General features: G+C 42.6%; 1 protein-coding gene across 1 annotated transcript; it reads right to left on the minus strand.

The window, feature by feature from the left end:
* Positions 1 to 4: 4 nt before the first annotated feature.
* LOC311233089 (serine/threonine-protein phosphatase PP1-beta catalytic subunit) lies at positions 5 to 22,116 on the minus strand. Its single transcript, XM_084319964.1, has 7 exons — positions 21,990 to 22,116; positions 20,262 to 20,492; positions 18,801 to 18,905; positions 13,644 to 13,715; positions 6,585 to 6,736; positions 2,464 to 2,598; positions 5 to 579 (listed from the first exon to the last, which is right to left on the minus strand). The coding sequence occupies exons 1-7, from the start codon at positions 22,087 to 22,089 to the stop codon at positions 475 to 477; spliced, it is 900 nt and encodes a 299-aa protein (XP_084176090.1). The 5' UTR covers positions 22,090 to 22,116; the 3' UTR covers positions 5 to 474.
* Between the last annotated feature and the right edge of the window lie 201 nt (positions 22,117 to 22,317).

Raw genomic sequence — 22,317 nt, forward strand, 5'->3', positions numbered from 1 at the left:
TTATTGAAAACCCAGCAAAACCTGTCATGTGTGTGTGTATGCGTGTGTGGTAAACTGATCTAGTTGTCATTCTTTTGTGTTGAAGCCAAAGAAAAGCAAGAAATCAATTTTATTTTTTTTAAAGGGGGAAAAAACTAAAAAGAAAAGAAATACACTCCCGGTATGTGAACAGAATGACACGTTGTGTATAATTTATCTTTTTTATTCAAAAAAAAACTTGAGGTCACACAGATCAGCAGAAGAAGAAATAAAAGAAAGAAAAAAGCGTAGAGGAAGAATAGAGCAGTGCGCGACAAGAGTTCAAAGAGGTGGGTGGGGCTTTAGAGGGGGTGGGTGGGGCTAAATCAAAACGGTCGCATTCATCTATTTCTCCTCTGCAAAGTGTTTTTTTGTGTGCGTTTTGTCGAACGCCCTGATGAGGGAACACCAGTCATTCACGATCATCCCGCTCTCATTCTCTCTCTCCATCCTTCTTCACCGTTTCTTGGGTGGTTGCACTGTGCGGGGAGGGGTCACTGGCCTGCCGGAGTTCATGCCCCCATACTGGTACTTAGCTTTCTTCTCAGACGGCTTCAGGATCTGGGAGGGTGAGGGGTTGGTGGGTGGGGCACAGAAACACAGACATGTTTTGTTTGGTTTATCAGACATCAAGTAATCAATAGATTTGAAGATGTTGGTTGATTATCATATAGCCTGGTGTCAACAAGGCACTAGTAGTCACTAAAGCTAAACAATTTAGTATGTCGGACGAAGAACCATATAACTCCATTCAACGTTTTCAGAACAAAGTTTTCAAACTTTATTATTTAAACAGTTACAGTGAGTGCTGTGTTTATTTAAACAGTTACAGTGAGTGCTGTGTTCATTCATAGCTAAATACAGTAGAGGTTGGGTACTATATTATTGTGTATTTTGTATGTTTGTTTTTGTTTTTGCTGCCATTTTGGCCAGGTCTTGCTCGAAAAAGAGATATTTGATCTCAAGTGACTACCTGGTAAAAAAAATAAAAAAAATACTAGAGGTTGAGCACTTTATTATTTAAAGATGGTAAGTTAAGAGTGTTGTGTTCACTCATAGTTAAAGACTGTAGAGGTTGAGCACTTTATTATCTAAAGATGGTAAGTTAGAGTGTTGTGTTCACTCAGTTTTACACATCCAAAAACTGTCTAGTTAAAGTACTTTCTGGTGATATATCACATACACACTCCCAAGTTATTTGAATTGATTTTACAACTGCAAATACATTACAGTGATTCCGGTCTAGGAATATAAGGATTACAGTGATTTTAGTCTAGAAATATACAAATTACATTGATTCTAGTCTAGAAATATACAAATGACAGTGATTCTATTGTAGAAATATATGAATTACAGTGATTTTAGTCTAGAAATATACAAATGACAGGTTTTTGGACACCAATGGAGTTGTATGGATGCAAAGCCCTTTCTTCAAAGTAACTAGTAACTGTACGTGTTGAGATTAGATAAATCTGGTGGGGTTAAACATTTAGACGGCTTTGAGATGCATTACTGTAAGTCCCCTGAAATGCAAACACTCACATTTAGTACAAGTGTAACGGTTGTGACAACGTCACCTTAAACTTCGATGCCCCGAGTGAGAGTCGAACCCCGGTCTCCCACGTCGCAGGCAGCAACACAGACCGCTATACCAAGAGGTGAATTCACTTCCAAGTAATGGGTTTATGAGTCTTTTGAGGATGTGAGAGTGAGTTTAACCCATAGCACCGCTACTCACCCCAGCCCTTCTTGACTGTGCTTCACGATACCATCCGTTACACAAGTACCTCAAAAAGTACAGTATTTTAAACTGTACTCAAGTACAGTATTCAAATAAAAATTTACTCGTGGAGGGAGGGGAGGTGGAAGCACAATTTTGTATTCCGTGTACTTTTACTGTATATGACTATGACCTATTTGTTTACTAGGACTACAGATGGAAATTAGCATCTGCCTAAATCTGGTGCATCCATCTTCATACAGCAAAGATTAATGTATGTGCACGCTGTCCTTTTCATAAACCAAATAAACTAAACTAGACTTCTGGACATAAGCTATAATCTGGTGTTGTGCTGGATAGAACATACTTGTAAGTAGAATATATGCATTGTAGGTCTTTGTCTTTTCATAGGCTATGTTGACAATAAAAACTAAAAAAAAATTACACTGGCACTTGTTCTTTAAAAAGGGGCACTTCCACCAAAAAAACACCAATGCATAGTCCTTATAATACAAGCTATTGCTATTTTTCATCATTTCATGGAGCTGAAATTAACACAACACAAGGGTTAACCTTCTGTCGTGTGGCAGTGAAAGGGTTAACGGCTGTCGTGTGGCAGTGAAGGGGTTAAACATTTTGGTAGCGTGGCAGTGAAAGGGTTACAATGCCCCCACTGCTCCAGGCTTTCAGGGCCCGGGTAGGAGGCGTGTCTTCAGTAGCCTCACCTGGAAGCTGCACATCAGGGTCTCGTCCACGCTCATCATGCCCCCCGCATTGTCAAACTCTCCACAGTAGTTGGGAGCCGAGAAAAGAGTCACCAGCTGCCGCTTGGCAAAGAACTCATAACCATCTTCTACCACCTGGGGGCGACAGAGATTCATGTCAAGAGTATGACATTTCATTTAAAGGTAGAATCTGTAATGCCGTCGAACAGCGACCTCTAGGCAAAAGAGCCCACGCTTGGTACTGCGATTTTGTTTACTCTTTTGTTTTGGTCCGATGTGTGGGTTGTGAGTTTAGTAACTTATTATACTGTGAATTTCTTCAAGGCCTCTCTAGGTAGAGCAGGGGTGGGCAATTATTTTCCCCAGGGGGCCGAATGAGCAACTGAAAATATGTTGGGGGGCCGGGCCAAAATTCCAAACTCAATTATGCATAATATACATTTTATTTCTATATAAAAAGCAGTAAATGGCATTGTTTTGACCCCTGGTAAGAGTGTATGTTATTATTTGGCAATTAAAAAGTGAAGTTAGCTTTCAAAAATATAATTTATTCAAATAGAATTTATTTCCAAAATGATAAACAAAATGTGAAACATTAATAACAAAGGGCATTTTGAGTTTCATATACTATTGAAACAAGGATTTTCTTAGCTTTCTAAAGACATCACATCATCTTATAGCAAAAATAAACAAGACATGGCACTGAACTGTGTAAAGAAAAGTGTACCAGTTTTGTAGCCTTTTTTTACTTTACATGCCTATATTAAACATTTAATGTTTTCAGAACTGTGCAAAAAAAAGAAAAAAAATATCAAGTGTCCCATTTCACTTGTTATATTTCCACCTTTTAGTGTTCTTCAGTTCTTTTTTTTTCATTCAGTGTGAGAAATCTAGTCTCTGTTGAGCTTTAACAAGTCCATCAAAGTCAGGTTGCATGTCTGAGGTGGAGATGCGAAGCACAGCTGCCAGATGTTCATCAGTGAGAGAGGATCTGTACCTGGACTTGGTAAACATCATGACTGAGAATGTCTGTTCACATATGTAGGTGGATCCAAAGAGAACCAACATCTTCTGAGCATGTCTCCTAAGCATATATTGTGCGTGTGAACGTTGACATGAAAAGAAAAAAGTAAAAAAAAAAAAAAAAAAAAAATATTAAATAAAATATTTTTTTTTATTTTTTTTTATTATCATGTAATCTTTCGCGGGCCGGTCAGAATCATCCCGCGGGCCGGATACGGCCCGCGGGCCGTACAATGCCCAGGTCTGAGGTAGAGCCTGAGGTGTGGCCAGCAGTAGCAACTCCTCCCCCCTGTACCTACTGAAATACAATTACAAACCAAACATCAGACAAAAACTATAAAAAAAAGCGCAGTATCATGTTGTCATCTTTTGCCTAGAGGTCGCTGTTTGACAACATTGCAGATTCTATCTTTAAGTTAGTATAGTTATTATGTGCATTATTGGAAAAATTACTATAACCCCCCCCCCTTTTTTTCCTCTCTTCCTCCGATTTTTCTCTGTTTTCTCCCCGTCCCAATTTAGTCGTTGTGCCAATTCCCCCCCTCCCCTACCTGGTTGTTGTGCGCATGTTCTCCTACTGGTCGGTACAAGGGAACCCTGAAGTATCCGCACACTTCCTCCGACACATGTGGAGACAGCCAGTGGCTCTCTTCTCACCTGGCAGCGAGGGCTCTCATTGGTGAAGCGTAACACGTGGGAGGTCATGCTGCCTTCATCAAGTCCTGCCTGCCTGTAACTGTTCCGCAACTGTAAGTTACTTCCGGGGTAGGCCTGATTGGCCCCGACAGGCACGTGACGCGCAACTTTCTCTGCCGCGCGGCACGCTCCGCTCCGCGGAGCGGCAGAGCTTGCGGAATTATGTTACCGCCCTAATCCGCCATGATTTTCATTCGGCGCTTCAGCTCACCTGGCAGAGCAGCGGTCCTGCGGTCCGTTGTTGACAAGTTCGAATCCCATCTAATTTTTTTTATTAACGTGATTTTTTTTTTTTACGTGTATTCTTTCGCCGGTTAAGGTTAGGCATGGTTAAGGTTAAGGTTAAGGTTAGGCATTGTTTCGGAGTTGGTTAAGGTTAGAACGGTTAAGTTTAGGCGCTGTTAAGGAGCTGGTTAAGGTTAGAGTTTGTGTTAGAGAATGGCAATATTCTTTCTATGGTTAAGGTTAGGCATGGTTAAGGTTAAGGTTAAGGTTAGGCATTGTTTCGGAGTTGGTTAAGGTTAGAACGGTTAAGTTTAGGCGCTGTTAAGGAGCTGGTTAAGGTTAGAGTTTGTGTTAGAGAATGGCAATAGACAGCCTATTTCCGCGCGACAGCTCTCAGCAGCCTCGTTGCGCGTCCTGAGTTTGCCGCGTCACGTGCCTGTCGGGGCCAATCAGGCCTACCCCGGAAGTAACTTACAGTTGCGGAACGGGTACAGGCGTCCTGCCTCCACTGAGCAAGTGCCCAGACGTGACCTGTAGGCGTCGCTGTCCACAACACCAGTTTCCCGCCCACGGCTTCCCTCCCCCTAACCCAGCCAAACGAGTTAGTATAGCGATCAGCCCAAGCCAAGGCAATGCTGACTCCGGGAGTCGAGACCGCAGCCTCTTGCATTGGTGACGAGCGCAATCTCCGCTACGCCACCTGACCGCCTATAACCCCTTTTACCAAAAGTAAAAAAAAAAATACCCTGATTGAACAATATTCTGCTAAAAAAGGAAAAAAAGTTTTAACTTTTAACATGAATTGTTATCAGATGTACTCCAAGTATCAGAAGTAGAAATACACACGTTGACGTGTATTTCAGCGCTCGGGCAAGAGATGGTCCACTTACACCGCTTCCTCTTACAGTTGGCTCCGATGTTCAAATTACAGCATTTTCATGGATGCAAAATCCTTTCTTCAAAGTAATTAGTAACTGTATGTGTTAAGATTAAGATGCATCTGGTGGGGTTAAACATTGAGACATTTCGCTTTGAGATGTATAAAGTGCCCTGAAATGCAAACGCTCACGTTTAGTAAAAGTACAAAGTATAAATTGAGTATAGGCAACAGAGTCCCTTATATGGCAGGGTCTCAGTCTGTTTGGCATCCAACAGAGCTAAGAAATTCTGATATCATTTTATAACCAGTATACCGGTAATCTCATAATCCCTCCTAATTTCCTGCCACCTAGCAGTAGTTCTCTTTTAACAACGGCTAATGGTAACATTTACCCTGTAGTATCCATGTACTGCATTTTTATTTTTTATTTAATGTAGGCCATAAATAATGATATAGTTATATCCATATAAAACGATGCAACAGAAACTTGAATGTTTAGTTTAGTTTGTTGTCGTTTGTTTCCATTCTTCTGGATCAAGGGATTTTCCCTCGAGCAACAAAGAGATTAACATTTTACTTTCAAACGGATGATTTCCCAAATATAATGCAATGGTTTGCTGCTCCCTTGTCATCTTGTAGGATGACTGAAGGCAGGACAGCGTGTTGATTTTGCAGGACAGTAAAGGAACACAATAAGTAAGAATACGGTTTACATAAAGGTATAAAGCATTTGATCAACATGTAGCTGGATTAATTAACACATTTCTTAAAAGCACAGTAGGTCAAAGAGGCCAAGTGACTGAGCAGCATAAACACTGCGGGGAGGATAAGAGGGGGTACCCCCCCCCCCCACGATAAACATGGTCAACATTACTTTAACCCTTTCACTACCATCCTAACCTTCTGTAGTGTGGTAGTGAAAGGGTTAATGAAAGGGGTTCCAGCATACTGCTTACAGGGGCCCCAATTCTGTCAGATATCCTTCACCAAAAGACACTAGAAATTAGTTTCACAGCCGTTTTTCTTTTTATGCTTTTGGTAGATTTGTATTTGTTTGTACTATCGGGCAGTCCGGTAGAGAGAGAGAGAGAGGAAGAACGGGAGACAGAACGGGGGACATTCGGCAAAGGACGCCGGGTCCGGGAATCGAACCCGGGTCGACCGCTTGGCGACGCAGAGTGTCACATGGGTCGCCACTTGGGTGCCCTCACAGCCGTTTTTTGAAGATCCTAGTTACGTCGGTCATAACCGACGTGATTGTGTGCGTGTGTCTGTGCGTCTTGTCCAGCCGTGCTACCTGGTGTGCTCTGCAGATGAGGTCCAGGTCGTGCCGATTGAGGAACTTGCTGACCACGTCGGCCCCGAAGGTGAAGGAGACGCCGCGGTCGTTCTCCCCCCAGCCCTGCACATCCTTGTCTGGGTCCGACCACAGCAGGTCACACAGCAGGCCTGGAGGAACCCGACATACACACAGGTTAAAAGGAACCCTCACTGGAGCACATGATGTCATTGCTGCGTCATCTAACAAGTTAACAGACACACACACACATACATGCGGACACACACACACACACACACACACAGCTGGGTATGTGTACCAAGTGTTTTGTCAGTTGGATGTACAGTGTACAACTAATGGCTTTTCAAATTTGTACACTTTGATTGCAGCGCCACTATTCTCTCCACAACTGATGTGAGATTTGGTGGAGGCTACAATATGTCTTTAAACTCTTCTCATCTTTTTTTGTGAATAGCGGCACCATGTGGCCAAATGACACAAAACCTGGCATACCGCTCTATCATGGAGGAAACTAAACCTAGCATACCTCTCTATCATGGAGGAAACTAAACCTAGCATACCTCTCTATCATGGAGGAAACTAAACCTAGCATACCTCTATCATGGAGGAAACTAAACCTAGCATACCTCTCTATCATGGAGGAAACTAAACCTAGCATACCTCTCTATCATGGAGGAAACTAAACCTAGCATACCTCTCTATCATGGAGGAAACTAAACCTAGCATACCTCTCTATCATGGAGGAAACTAAACCTAGCATACCTCTCTATCATGGAGGAAACTAAACCTAGCATACCTCTCCCCTATCAAAACCCAGCATGAATGAATGAAATGAATGAATTAATGAATTAATGAAAACTTTATTTAACAGATTGCAGAATGGGTACAATACAGTACGGCTCAATACATACAATTGTTAAGGGGATGCAGACCAGAGAAAGACGTTGGTCTTGTTTACATCAGGGTCCCCCATTTTCAATTCATAGCATACCTCTCCCCTATCATGGAGGACACTAAACCAAGCATACCTCTCCCTTATCATGGAGGAAAGGAAACCAAACCTAGCATACCTCTCTCCTATCATGAAGAAAACAAAACCTGGCATACCTCCCTATCACAGAGGAAAATAAACCTAGCATACTTGTCCCCTATCATAGAGGAAACACATTCATTCATAAGTAACTCCACTTCCTGTTTACGCTTTCCACCACCATATAAATCGTACAGAGCTTTAACTACAGAAAGAATTATATTTTAAGTCAGCAGTGTACTTTTTGACGAGGAACACAGCGGTGGTCTTAGTTTTCTGATGAAGGGAACACCACTTGGCAGGCCAGAAATATCTTTGTTGCTGAGGTAGGAAGCTTATGTTTTTGGCCAATCAGATGTTATCGCCTGCCAAGCCGTGTGCATGGGCTTGAACAAATTATGCAGAGCTTGCTGTATTTCTGTCGGCCAGGTAAAATCACTCTTGCTAATTTCTCCGAAGTTGCCTACTGCAAGCTTTAAAAAAAAATTTGACCTTAAAATCGAAAAGTCAAATCGAATTGGATTTGGAGAATCGAGACACCCATATTGCTTACTGTAGAGTGTTACCTCAAAGGGATTCTGTATATGCCCCGAAGAAGGTCTGATTGGCTGAAACGTTAGTTGAATTTCCACATCAAGGTAAAGGAACAAGAACCCCAGTATAGCTTGAGTAATTCTTTCCATATTCTAGATAGAATGAAATAGTTGGATGTGTGCAGGTAATGATTACAAATCACCAGACCCTGGTGATCATGTTGACAGCTGAGGGCACAAGGACGAATTTACCCAGGAAGAGAAAATGTGACTTTTAACCCTATTTGATCCAGATCTGACGGCCCTTCTGTTTACCCTGCAATGAAATAAACTGGGCATCTAATCTGGGTTACATATAGGATGGGGGGGTGGGTAATGTATGTATATTTTTTAGTCACCCTCCTTGTATATTTACAAATTTATTGATATATATATATAATTTTTTATTAATATGAGTGGGTCACCCTTCTTGATTATTTCCCCTGTTATTTAGACTGGGAGGCGGGGACTATAGGATGACAGACGGATGGATCACACGGTGCAGAAAGTGGGACTCAAACATCAAAGGTTGGAGAGTTGGCTACTAAAACACACACAGGATCCGACTTCATCATAGGTTGGAGATTCACCTACTCTCCTATATAAAATACATAGACACATTACCCCACACACACACACACACACACACACACACACACACACACACACACACACACACACACACACACACACACACACACACACACACACACACACACACACACACACACACACACACACACACACACACACACACACACACACACACACACACACACACACACACACACACACACAGGATCTGAGAATAGAGGCTTCCACGCTCTGGATGGTGATGACCTTATATGGACATGTGCTACTTCTAGCCCTGAGCCAGGGAGACTCGACTCGGTCAAGAGGAGCACGGACTTGGAACCAGTTCCATCGTCTTTTCTGTGACGCAAAAAGTACTTGAAACCTTTTTCTTTAGAGGGCTTAGGTAACTAAATCAAATGGCCATTTCAATGTACTGTATAATGATGTCACAATAACCTATGGGGTTCCCATCGATCTTTGTACTTTTTGACACAATAAAATGAATTAGAAGTTATACTACTACATTTGAGTGGTGATGGTTGTTGGTAAATCAACAACAGTAGAGACATTTATTAAATACTGCTCCTTGCTGGACAAAGTAGTGAAAAATGTACTACTTTAATTAGATAAAGAAAATAAATCAATCAATCAGCAGATGTATTGATTGTAAACACAGCACAACATTCTGTGTAATTTGGTCATGGCTTTGATATCACAGAAGGTTTTTCAGTGTTTTATTTTTTTTTTATTTTGGGTGCCCCCAAATTTTGTCATTTTAGTTTTCATTTTTGAGGACTGCATACTTTTTTTTGCAAATCAAAATACTATACTTTATACTTATAGCACATGCATGAGTCTCTTTTGAAAGATGACACTTTTTTTTTGTATCTACTTTTTCTCCCCATTTTCTATTTTTCTCCCTTCCCCAATTTCGTATCATCCAATTCTACCCTCCCCTGTCTCGAACGCTGTTGGCCATGCCTCCCACAAGCCGGCTGCAATGTGGACGAAGCCTTGCATCACGTGTCCTCTCCGGTACTCGAGGAGGCAGCCATCGCATCTTTTCACCTGAACAGCGCGATCTCTCAGCGGCGAGGGTCTGCGTGGGAGGGACATGCCGCCCCTGTCGCTTTCTGATTCTACTGCGCAGGCGCACCAACCGACCTGTAGGAGTCGCTGTCCACAAAGTCCGATCCCCACCCACCAGCTTCCCACCCCCTAATAATGCCAATTGTATTAGTATGAACGACCAGCCAAGCTGGTAGCAACGCAGAGAGCTGGGCTCGAACCCAGCATCTCCTGCGTTGGTGGCGAGCGCCTTGCCCACTGCGCCACCTAGCCACCCGAAAGATGACATTCTGAAGTTTCTGATACAATAAAGAAAACTCAGCTAATGAAATAGAGTAACATAGGTCTGAACTTGAGTTGTAGAAAAACGTGTTACTAAATGTTTTTCTGTAGTAGTTAGTAGTCCAGAAGTAGTATTTCCAAAAACATTGGTATGGCTGAAAAGACATGCTGGGTCCTGAAGACGTTTGTAATACAAGTCCAAAAACCCGTTCAGAAATGAGTGATTTGAAGCGGTTTTGGTAAAAGGTGAGAGGGCTCAGAAAACGATTTTCTCATAGCCTTCAATGCATTCGACAGAGAATTCTCTTCCTGTTTTGGCTTGTGACTTTTCACCTACATCCCTGATTCGCTCATTCCCACCTGGGGTACCATTGGAAATCCCTGCTCATTGGTTATTACAACCCTGTCTAATAATTTTCGAGATCGCCAAATGATTTACGGAGGTAGAGGCTTGAGAGTCGGGAGTGGTATTTGTACACATATCGGCATGTAACTCGAGAACCGCTGAACGGCTATCGACAGGCAACAAATAGGGCTTTAATTTTATATATATATTGTATTAAAAAATATGCACACCCAAGCCGCTAGAGGTAGCCAAAGTGCCGTTGGGAAAATCGTCCTCAAGAGGGCCCACATGTGGGCCGTTGCATGTTAACTCATTCAGGACCAACAACGCCCTCTGCTGATGGCCTTTCTGGGCCAAAGCTTTATCCAATGGAGAATAGGACTTATTTGCGAGAGCTTAAAACATATCAAATATAATAGCAATAGATCTAAATAACACAGTGATCGTCAATGAGTTGCTTCCAGTCAACATGCATGAAACAGATAATTTTTTCATACATACATTTCCATTTTATACCATGATGAATATCAATATATTTCTAGGGCGTTCTGTCTCATCTCAATAAACTCCAGCAAATCGAGTTAAGCTGTAAGGTCCCCCTATAGGGGGACCCTGCTTTTTTGTATCATAAATCGATCAATAGAGACCGTATTAGATCCCCAATTATCATATCATGGGGTATCATTGGAAAGCCACACTCATTGGCTACAACTCTATGCAAAGATTCTCGAGATCGCCAAATGATTGACGGAGCTAGAGCCCTGGGAGTCAGGGGTGGTAATGTGTACTTTTGCGTACTTTGGGGCACGCCTCACATATCGGCATGTAACTCGAGAACCGCTGAACGGATTTTGTCACCTGGAAGGGCAATTGACAGGCAACAAATAGGGCTTTAATTTTAATATTGTATTAAAAGAAATGCACACCCGAGCCACTAGAGGTCGGCAAAGTGGCATCGCGAATCGTCCTCATGAGGGCCCACATGTGGGCCCTTGGATGTTAAGAGGTTAATGTTTTTTTTTAGCCAAGAGTAAAGACCATAACCCTATCAAAACAGTAGTCAAAGTGTATATTTTCATTTTTACCGACTATTTATCGGAAATACGAATTTATCTAAAAAATGCTAATTATATCTCTTTTATCGTAAAACCGCAAGGAAATGACTAAATTCAGATTCAACCCTGCCATTGGAAAGAGGAGCCTTTTACCTATCCATAGATGTATGATTTGGCCATAATAAGGTCAAGGTCAAGTTCAAGGTCAAATATGAATTCATAATTAAAATCGATTATCATTTATTACTGTATCTACAAATCCTTCCTTTTAATAATCTTCTCTTTATTCATTTGCTTAGATTTTATTTTTTTACACTTGATCTCAATAAGGTGGTGAATAAGCTCAGTGAGCGAAATCTCTTACCCCGCAGATTTAACATGGTGTTATTCACCGTCAAAGATGCAAAAATAAATCATAATTTATATTCTCCTTTTCTTCATTACAATTTACTCAAGCCTAGTAACAGACACAATATTTCTGACACTGGAAATACATACCCCCAGGTCCCTAGATGTTCCTAGATACCAAGAACATGCAAATTGACCTTGCAGAAGTGGAACAATCTTCCATTTACTTAGGCATGTACCTTTAGGCGAAATTTCTGAAAATAGGGCTACCACTTAACAGGTTAAATGTATTTCCTTAGAAATCGTGCCATTTGTTGCTTGATTTATGAATAGTTTTCGAATAAACGCTAGATTATCGGTATTATATGTGTCCTCATGCACGAAGAGAAGCGGGGTCTGAAAAATCACTTCTCCGTACTTTGGTCGGCGCGAACCTCACACACACGTGCTCCAATGGCGGTGATAGGAACATCTGATTACCCCAAGATTCGTAACATAAAGGCCTTACCTCACATCGGATGTCATGCAAAAAGATTAATACAATTCCTGATCACCATTCCAAATATTTATCGCGTTTATTGATCCAACGTTATATCCAAAAACAGATCATCCACGCTGCTCCCATGTCCCGTCAATGCAATAGTATCCAGCTGCATGCTCGAGAAGTAAAACCTGGACCGGACTTATTTTTTTGATGCAGTCCCAGCCAATCCAATCCAATCCAATGATGTGCAATACCATCCGGGAGACGATAGGCGGCGGTATTTGCCCTTTGCGAGCTCAGACCCATTCCCAATGATAACGTCAGTCTGGATGGATGAAAATGAATGGATATCGCTAATAAAAGAAATATGGATTAAAACCCGAGATTTCTCGGGTTTGGCGCCCAGAGAATGGCGAGTTAACACGGACTATCTCGGGTTTGGCCTCCAGTGAGTTAAGATACATTTTTTGCTGCATTTTTTCAGCTTTATTGCAGATAGAACAGTCAGAGGAATCGGGAGAAGAGATGGGGGAAGACATGCAACACAAGTCCTAGGCCGGATTCGAACCCAGGACGATTGCAATTATGCTGCAAAGCGCAGCTACGTGGTGCAGCACAGTGGCGCCCCAGTATTTGAGTTTTGAAGAAAACCCACTGCCTCTGTTCAAAATCAAAAGTGAATTTACTTGCTCTGGTGAAGGCCTGAGCAATATATATCCATGATACAGGTGTTTATTGCCCATTTGTGTTACCATATCATAGTCCAAATTAATGCTAAGCAGCAAATATTTCAGATTAATCACAAAATTATTGGAAATATTTGAGAATGTTAGTTTGAGTTTATGCAAAACATTACCATGCAGTCCAGTACTGTTTATGATGTCAACTGTATGACAACAGTATATGTTGTGATGTTAGATAAAATGACAAGATGGCCATTTTCAAAAGGAGTCCCATGACCTCTCACCTCAAGATATCTGAATAGAAACGGGCTCATTGGAACCACACGACTCCTCTTTACAGCCTGGCTCATTTACACAGACAGTTATTTAGCATGTAGTACAAATAGCTTACTTTAGCCTTTTTTTTGTTTAAAAAAATTTATAAAAAAGTAATACACACTTCAACTGTAAAATATCACGCTTCCAGTACATATCTTATATCACAACTCTGATAACTAAAACTTTGACGGATCCTTGCTAAAACTTTGTGTGAATATTGGCAATACTTTCTTTTACTCCAAAATATCTGTATCGCCTCCCAAAAAGCCAACATGGCTGCAGTGACGTGTGTACCTGTGTCTGGCACGTCTGTAGGTCTCATGATGCGTCTGATCTGCTCCATGGACTGAAGGTCAGGAGAGAGACCTGTGGGACAAAACATCCAAACATTATAGTTCACACAATTCTTCCAAAGAACAAAAACAACAATATATATATATATATTATGTATATATATATATTTTTTTATATTCAAGTACTGAAAGGTTCTATCAAACAGTTCCTTTTTCTCCGTCAGGTAGAAGGTCTATTCTCTTTTTTTTTTTTTTAACTTACATTTTTTATTAACAATTATTTAGACAGACAGCACTTACAAAAAATAAATAATAAAAAATGAAGAGATTAGCATCACAATGAAAACAAAAAGAAAAAAACAGTGCACATAAATATTTACATGGGTATCACATGGTTAGTTGTCTGGTTCCCCTACTGTTGTTTTCTAGGTATTTGATACAAAGGCTGATTGTGTATCTCCCTTGAACAGGCATAAACAGGTAATTCCTACTCAGAGACAATAAATGCTGACTAAGGTTTGTATGTGTGATCTGGGTCGAGAGACCCTCCTTGAGTTTCTTTCTTCCCTTCTCCTTCGTCCTTTCTTTTTTTTTCTCTTGTTTATTAACTTTCACTTTGCCTTTTGTTTCACCCATACACAAACCACATCATCCCTGAATATTTAATATCACACCGTTAAACAGACATAAATAATAAGGTATAAAAGCATTCAGCACTTGTAATATCCCAAAAACAAAATAGAAAATATTAACTAAAGTACAGGTGTGTGACATGGGTTCATAGACCCTGCTTGAACATCTTTCCTCCTTTACCCTTCGCTCTCTTGTGTTGCATTTGGTTCTTCCTCTGTGATGTCGTTCTCGTTCCTTTTATAATCCTCCCACTTTCCCCATCTTTCCCCAAATTTCTCTTCCTGTAACCTCAGCATGTGTGTTATCCTTTCCATATCCTGTATTTCTTCCACTATTCCTACCCATTTTGCTATTGTCGGTGGGTCTTCCTTGTACCACAGTCTCGTTATTGCTTTTCTGCCCGCTATCAACATTATCTTTATTAAATATTTGTCCCCCCCTTGTATTCCCTCGTGTGTCAGGTCTCCTAAGTAAAGCACCAGTCCTGTTTGTGGTAGCCCGTATCCTAATATTCTGATCATTGCTTCCCCTATCTCCTCCCAATACCCCTTCAGCTTCTGACATCCCCAGAATATGTGCGTGTGATTTGCCCCCTCCTTCCCACACATCCTCCAGCATGCTTTTTGTGTTGGTGCATATTTTCCCTTCAGCTCTGGGGTTATAAAGAATCTGATTATGTTTTTCCATCCAAATTCTTTCCATATTCTCGATCCTGTTGTTGAATGTTGTACCTCGCATATGTTCCCCCATTCCTTCCCTGTTATTTCTATCTCTAGCTCTCTCTCCCATTTCTCCCTTATGTAATCGGTCGTGTGTCCCTTGCTGGTCATTATAGCCCGGTATATTGCTGATATTACTCTTCCTTGCCCCCCTTCGTATGCCCATACTATCATCTTTATTATTCCATTCTGTTCCTCGTCTTTGGCTCCCCTTATTTCTTTGTTGTAGTAGTCTCTAACCTGTAGATATCTTAAGTGGTCCCTGTTTTCTAGTCCAAATTTCTCCTTTAATTTTTGTAGTGTCTGCATTTCTCCCTTCTCTATCATTTTGCATATTGCTGTTGCCCCCCCCCCCCCCTCTCCCACCTTCTGAATCCATGGTCTAACCTCCCTGGTTTGAATCTCTTGTCATGTGCTACCCATCTCAGGACCCCTGACTGCTTCTCCAATTTGTGTGTTTTTACTACTCTGTTCCATATGGTCAAGGTGCATTTGGTGATTGGATCTAATAGTCCCTCTTTTTCTTTAAATAGTTCCCTATCCCCCACCAGAGCTTGTACCTTGTATCCCTCCCCTTCTTTTTCAATGTCTTTCCATCTTGCCTCATATCTGTCGTTACACCAGCACGTCACTGCTCTCAGTTGTGCTGCATAGTAATAATCTTGTAGGCTGGGTACTGCCATCCCTCCCTCTTCCTTTGGTAGTTGTAGTGTTTTATATCTGACCCGTGGTCTTCTCCCCGCCCATATGAACCTCGATATCAGTCTGTCCCACTCCCTGAATTGATTCTGTGGTATTTGTATGGGTAGTGACTGGAATAGGTACAGTAACCTTGATAGTATGTTCATTTTAATGACCTCTATTCTTGAATTGAAGTCCAAGGGCATTACTGTCCATCTCTCTAGGTCTCTCTTGATGTTCTGATTTATCTGTGTATAATTCGCCTCAAACAGTTTCTCCACCCCTCTCGTGATGTTCACCCCTAAGTATTTAATCTTGTCCATGTCCCATCTTATCCCGTACTGTTCTCTAATTTCCGTCGTTGGAGAATAGTTCCATGCTAAGGTCTGTGTCTTTGTCACGTTTAGTTTGTATCCTGAGTAGTGGCCATATTCCTTCAGTAGATCCATCAGTGCCGGGAAGCTCTTTTCTGGTTGCCTCATGTATACTATCACGTCGTCTGCAAATAAGCCTAGTTTATATTCCGTTCCCTTTATCCTTACTCCCTTGATGTCCTCGGTCTGCCTGATCAGTTGTGCCAGTGGTTCTATGAAAACGGCGAAGAGCGTCGGTGAGAGACAACATCCCTGTCTGGTAGCCCTCTCTAATCTGATTCTATCCGTCAAGCTGCCATTCACCTTAACCCTCGCTGTCGGCTCTTGATATAGCGCCTTGATCATCTTCATCGCCCTCCCGTTCAGTCCGAACCTCATCAATGTTTTATATAAAAATGTCCAGCTCACACTGTCGAACGCTTTTTCTGCATCTAGGCTAATCAGTACCGCGCTACCCCCTTGTTTTTGTATCTCCTCTACTATGTGTAATGTCTTTCTCACGTTGTCCTGTGTCTGTCTCCCTTTAATAAATCCAGTTTGATCTTCATCTATAATGTCTGGCATAAACGTCTCAAATCTTTTTGATATTATCGATGTATACATCTTGTAATCTACGTTGAGTATGGACACAGGTCTGAAACTACTACATAATTCCCTATCCTTCGGTATCGTGGTGATTATGGCTTCCTTCCACGAGGGGGGCATTTTCCCCTCTTCCATCGTGTGTCTGAACGCCGCCCCTAACATGGGTGCTAATTCAGTTCTAAATGTCTTGTAGAATTCCGATGGGAATCCGTCGCTCCCCGGAGACTTGTTGTTTTTAGCTCTACTAATTGCATCTTCCAGTTCTTGTTCCGTAATTATTTTATTTAACTCTTCATTCTGTTCTTTCCCTATCGATGGTAACTCTAGCTTCTCCAGATATGTTTCTATTTCCTCTTCTCCCGCTGCTTTTGGCTGTGTGTATAATTTCTCATAGTATTCTCTAAATGTCCTCTCTATTTCAGCTGGGTCCCTCAATATTTCATTAGTCTTTGTATCCCTTATTGTGTGTATCGTGTTCAACTTCTGTTGCGTTCTAATTCTCCTAGCCAACAGTCTGGTCGCTTTTGGTCCCCCTTCATAGTACGTTTGTTTCATGAACCTCGCTTTCTTTTCTATTTCCGTCAATAATTCCCTATTTATCCTGGCCTTTACTTCTTTGATTTCTCCGAGCGTTTCCTGTTCTTTTGATATCTGGTGTCTCCCCTCTAGAGAAGGTCTATTCTCAGTGTTGTGTTGGAAGCCATGTCAGAGGATGTAGATAAAATAAATAAAATGATGCGCTCAGTGCTCCAAGGTGCTTTGGGTGAAAGCATCCACTAAGCAGCATGTTGTATTGTTCCCATCAATCATCTTATGACTTATAAAGGGGAAAACTACAGACTTTCAGCTATGAATTATGTTATTATTCCTGTGGCCCCAGGAAAGATGGGGCAGTCTTAGGTAATATTCACTATTTTCTCCCACAGCCAAAACAAGGAGGGGAAATCCATCCCACCGCCTGAACTGCGATGTCACAGCAATGTTAAGCTTCATAGTGCAGTGCCCGTTTGGAGCGTGTGCCTGCTTGGAGCGTTCGGTTGGACACGATTGGTTTCGAGTGGCCTGCTGATTGGCTGACTAACCTCCCTACGACCAATGAAACAACTAAGAGGGCCTTGATTAAGTAATTTCACTACTAATTCGGTCATACTGTGCCCAAAGAGAGGATTCATTTCTCCACCGTCTCTTATAATGTGATCCGCTCTAGTGTGGAAGTCGATTTAGCTGACATCACATAAAGCTGTATTCTTATTGGTAGCTTTTGTAAGGTCAGTGGCAACAGAGTTCAAAGTTGAAATAATTTTAACTTTGAGCGCAGAGCTTGGTGGAAATTTCGAGCGGTGCACCACACCATGGGTAATGCTGCCGCCTAGTTGGGGGCCACTGCTCTCCCCATTGTTTTTTTTTTTTTTTTTTTTAGTCTTTTTCCCCCTCCATTTTCCTCCGATTTTCTCCCATCCCAATGTTAGTCGTATGCCAATTCCCAGTCCCTTCCTGGTCGCTGCGCTTTACCCCCCACAGTCAGATCATTTGGGAGAGTGGAGGCTACCACGTGCTTCCTCCGACACACGTCCAGCCAATCACCGCTTCTTTTCACCTGGCAGCGCGGATTCTCATTGAGAGGGCGTAGCGTGTGGGAGGACCACACTATCCCCCTCACGTCCAATCCGCGCTTAGCAGGCGCCCCGACCGAACTGTAGGAGTCGCTGTTTACAACGACCCGGACCCACCCCGCCAGCTTCTCCCACCCTCTGATACAGCCAATTGTATCAGTGCAGACGGCCAGCCAAGCTGGTGACAACCCCGGAGCTGTGAGCTGGATTCGAACAGGCGAACCAAGCTCACAGCTCCGGGGCTGGTGACGAACGCAATCTCCGCTCGACCACCTAACCGCCTTGCTCTCCCCATTGTAAGACAATGGCTCAGCAATGGTAGAGGCCTTTAGTGTTGAGCGGACACACTCTTGCCAACTGGTATGGGGTAGTTAGCAATCAAGCTAATCTATAGAGTTATGTTACGGAGGGTATCCACAAGTCAGAGAGAGGGGCAATTGAGGGTGGTGGTGTCCACAACGTCAACATTTTACCAGATTATTCTCATCATCACCTTGTCAGCAGATTAACAGGTCAGTCTAACATGTGTCAGTTCTTCATCATACGCCCGTACCTCCGTGACAGCAGAAGATCTTCTCGTCCACTATGGCGGCGATGGGCAGGCAGTTGAAGCAGTCGGTAAACGTCTTCCACAGTTTAATGTTGAACCTGCGTTTACCTAGAGAGAGAGAGAGAGAGAGAGAGAGAGAGAGAGATCAGAACAAACTCCCATTTCTAAAACGTTGGTTTATTTGTAGTGATTTCAATATCAAAATAATCGTGATGATGATTTTTGCCGTAATCGAGAAGCCCTACTAGCTCCTATAAATGTCATGTGAAGGAGAGGGGAGAAGGCTGGTTTTACTCTGAGCTGTGCCCTACTAGCCAGCTCTCTGGTTGGTTCTATTTCAGCTTGGAGCAGTGGCTCTAACCTCTCTCTCTAAAGCTGTGAGTGACACACTCTGGTGAAACACTCAATTCCAACACAGCCAATCACCGACCGATCTGAAACAGTGCAAACCTGCGACAGGAGGAGATTGCGAAACATAAAGAGCTGCTGGCCAAGGAGCAAAATGTACTTATCGTCATTTCATTCCATAGAGCAGCATCAACATAGCGAGTAGCCAAAATGAGGAGTACTGAGGATAAATCGACATTGTAAGTAAATATCCTTACAATAAGTAGCAGAGAAATAAACACATAAGAACCGTACATGTTCTAGGTCTATTAGATTACAATTAGTGCTGTCAGGCGATTAAAAAGATGTATCTAATTAATTACAGGATTTGTAATGAATTAATCGCATTTTAATCACATAACCATTTTAGGCCTGATATTCTATAATCATATTTCAAATGGCATGTGTCCGGATGGCAGAATTCAGTACTGTATCTACAAAACCTTCTGTTTAATCATCTTCCCTTTATTCATTTGCTTAGATTTTTCAGGTTTGGTACATTTTAGCATGGTGTTATTCACAGTCAAAGATACATTTTTTTTTTAATTGATATTCATTACAATTTACTCAAGCCTAGTAACAGACACAGTATTTCTGACACTGGGAATACATTCCCCGAGATCCATAGATGTCCCTAGAATCTGATACCAAGAACATGCAAATGGACCATATTAAAAGAAAGTCTGTAAATGTGTATTCTACGTTCTTATGGAATGAATGAGATAAAAAAAATATTTAATATATTTTTTAATTAATTAATTTCGAGGACATTTTCACAACACGATCATTTGCTGTGTAATTAATTAATCTAATTAACGCGATAAACTGACAGCCCTAATTACAATCAAATCAGATTTTTCCGCTTGCGCTCTATAGCTCGCTCCGTCTGTCGGTCGGTCTGCCCACAAAGGTTTCCCCATCCTCTAGTGTGGGGTCGAGCGCACGTACGTACTGTATGAATCTGAGTTGCACCTCCGCCGCGCGTGTGTGTGTTTACGAATGTCAACAACAACACAAACATCCACACCCGTGGGTTTGATCTGCAGCGGTCTCGGCGGCGGCGGCGGCGGCACTCACACTCGTCGTAGAAGCCGTAGATGCGGTTGATGGAGGCACACTCGTGGTTGCCGCGCAGCAGGAAGAAGTTCTCCGGGTATTTGATCTTGTAGGCCAGCAGCAGGCAGATGGTCTCCAGGGACTGCTTCCCTCGGTCCACGTAGTCCCCCAGGAACAGGTAGTTGGCCTCCGGGGGGAAGCCGCCGTACTCAAACAGCCTCAGCAGGTCTGTGTACTGTCCATGGATGTCACCTAGAGAGAGAGAGAGAGGGAGAGGGAGAGGGAGAGGGAGAGGGAGAGGGAGAGGGAGAGGGAGAGGGAGAGAGAGAGAGAGAGAGAGAGAGAGAGAGAGAGAGAGAGAGAGATTGGGGCATTGAGTTTATTAGGATCCCCACTAGCTGTTGCATGACAACAACTAGTCTTCCTGGGGTCCACACAAAACATAAAATTCGACAATACTTTTACAGAACAGTAAATAAATTGCAGAACATAGTGGTGTGACAGAGACAGAGAGAGATATTGGGGCATCGTGGTGTGAGAGAGAGAGGGAGGCATTGTGGTGTGAGAGAGAGAGAGAGAGAGAGAGAGAGAGATTGGGGCATAGTGGTGTGAGAGAGAGGTTTTCAAAAATGGAGATTGGAGAGTAATGATTGCTCTACTTTCAGAAAGTACACCGTTAATGCCAGTCGCAGGGATTTAACTAAAGGGAAACTTTCGGAGCCTGAAATGAGTGTCGGGACGGGGTGGGGGTGGAGGGGTATGTTAAAACAGCGTTCGGCCTTGGTAAATAAATAGTCAGCATATCTGCCTGTTGGTGCGAAATACATTCTGGGTTACTTGGCTGTCCCAGAGGATCCATCCGATGAATTCAGGAAAAGAAGGCTGCATTTCTCAACTGCATTTGAAGGAGCCTTCAAAATGGGACAGCCTCCCCCGAGTCAGCATTGCCTGCGGCTTGGGCCAGTCGTCATTCTATCTCAATTGGCAGAGGTAGCGGGTGGAAAGTCGATGGGTGGGGATTGGACGTTGTGGACAGTGACGCCTGTACAGCAGAGACAGGAAGTATCGGGGGCAGCGTGAGCCTCCCACGCGTTACTCCTCGCCACTGAGAGTCGGCGCTGTCTGGTGAAAAGATGAGACAGGCTGCCTCCTCGTGTACCGGAGGGGACACGTGATGCAAGGCTTCTATCCTCACTACAGCCGACCAGTGGGAGGCATAGTCTAGCAACGTTCAAGACAGGGGAGGGGAGAATTGAAGGGGAGAAATTGGCGATACGAAATTGGGATTGGAGAAAAATAGAAAAATAAGGAGAAAAAGTGGACTTAAAAAAACAATGGGACAGCCTTGGTTGCACTGCTGTGATGAAAATGCAGCCTTTGAAGGTTATGACCCCTAAATTGAGACACGGCTAATGACCTATGGTTTAGATTTAGAAGTGCTTTCAGACAGACAGCAGGCCTAAGCCATAGCATGACGACACAGTATGCTGAAACTATACACAATAGAATGTTAAGGCAAAAAATTATATTAGATCTTAAACAGATTGTTAAACGCTTACAAATCAAGATAGAAATGTGGGACCCGTGTAGATTATCAACACGTAATATCTGTACTATCTACTGTATGCCAGACTGATGTAAAAGATGTTTTTTTTTGTTTTTGAGACATGTTGGGATTGTAAAAAGTAAAGGAGGAACCAGAGTGAAAAGGGGGGCGGTTTCAATGAGATGACTGACGGTTCTACTGACCACAGATTTTGAGTGGAGCCTCCAGCTCCAAAAGGATTGGCTGGCTGAGGAAGATCTCCCGGGACTTGATGCAGAGCCCTCGTACCTCCGCCTCCGTCATCTGGACTATCTTCCCCGGGCGACATCCTCGCACTGGAGGGGAGAGAGAGAGAGAGAGAGAAAGAGGGAGGAAAAGGAGAGGACGGGATTATATGACAGTATTAAAGAGTGACCTCTTCTTGATTGATTGACAGGCAGTTAGTTGGATTTCAAGGAAGATAATTTCCAATCATTTTGAAGCCCAAGGGCCAATGTTCACACGGTTCCAGCGCACTCTTATCGTGCTCTA

The sequence above is a fragment of the Notolepis coatsorum genome (genome assembly GCF_963971535.1).
Source record: "Notolepis coatsorum genome assembly, chromosome: 1".
In the NCBI taxonomy this organism is placed as follows: Eukaryota; Metazoa; Chordata; class Actinopteri; order Aulopiformes; family Paralepididae; genus Notolepis; species Notolepis coatsorum.

Bases quoted from the DNA above. Each gene is read 5' to 3' on its own strand.
- LOC311233089 (XM_084319964.1), bottom strand. From the start codon at position 22,089: ATGACGGAGGCGGAGGTACGAGGGCTCTGCATCAAGTCCCGGGAGATC. The intron at 2,599-6,584 runs GTAGCACGGCTG...TGTCGCCCCCAG, and splicing joins TCATCTGCAGAGCACACCAG to GTGGTAGAAGATGGTTATGA. The intron at 580-2,463 runs GTGAGGCTACTG...TCACCCTCCCAG, and splicing joins CCCTGATGTGCAGCTTCCAG to ATCCTGAAGCCGTCTGAGAA.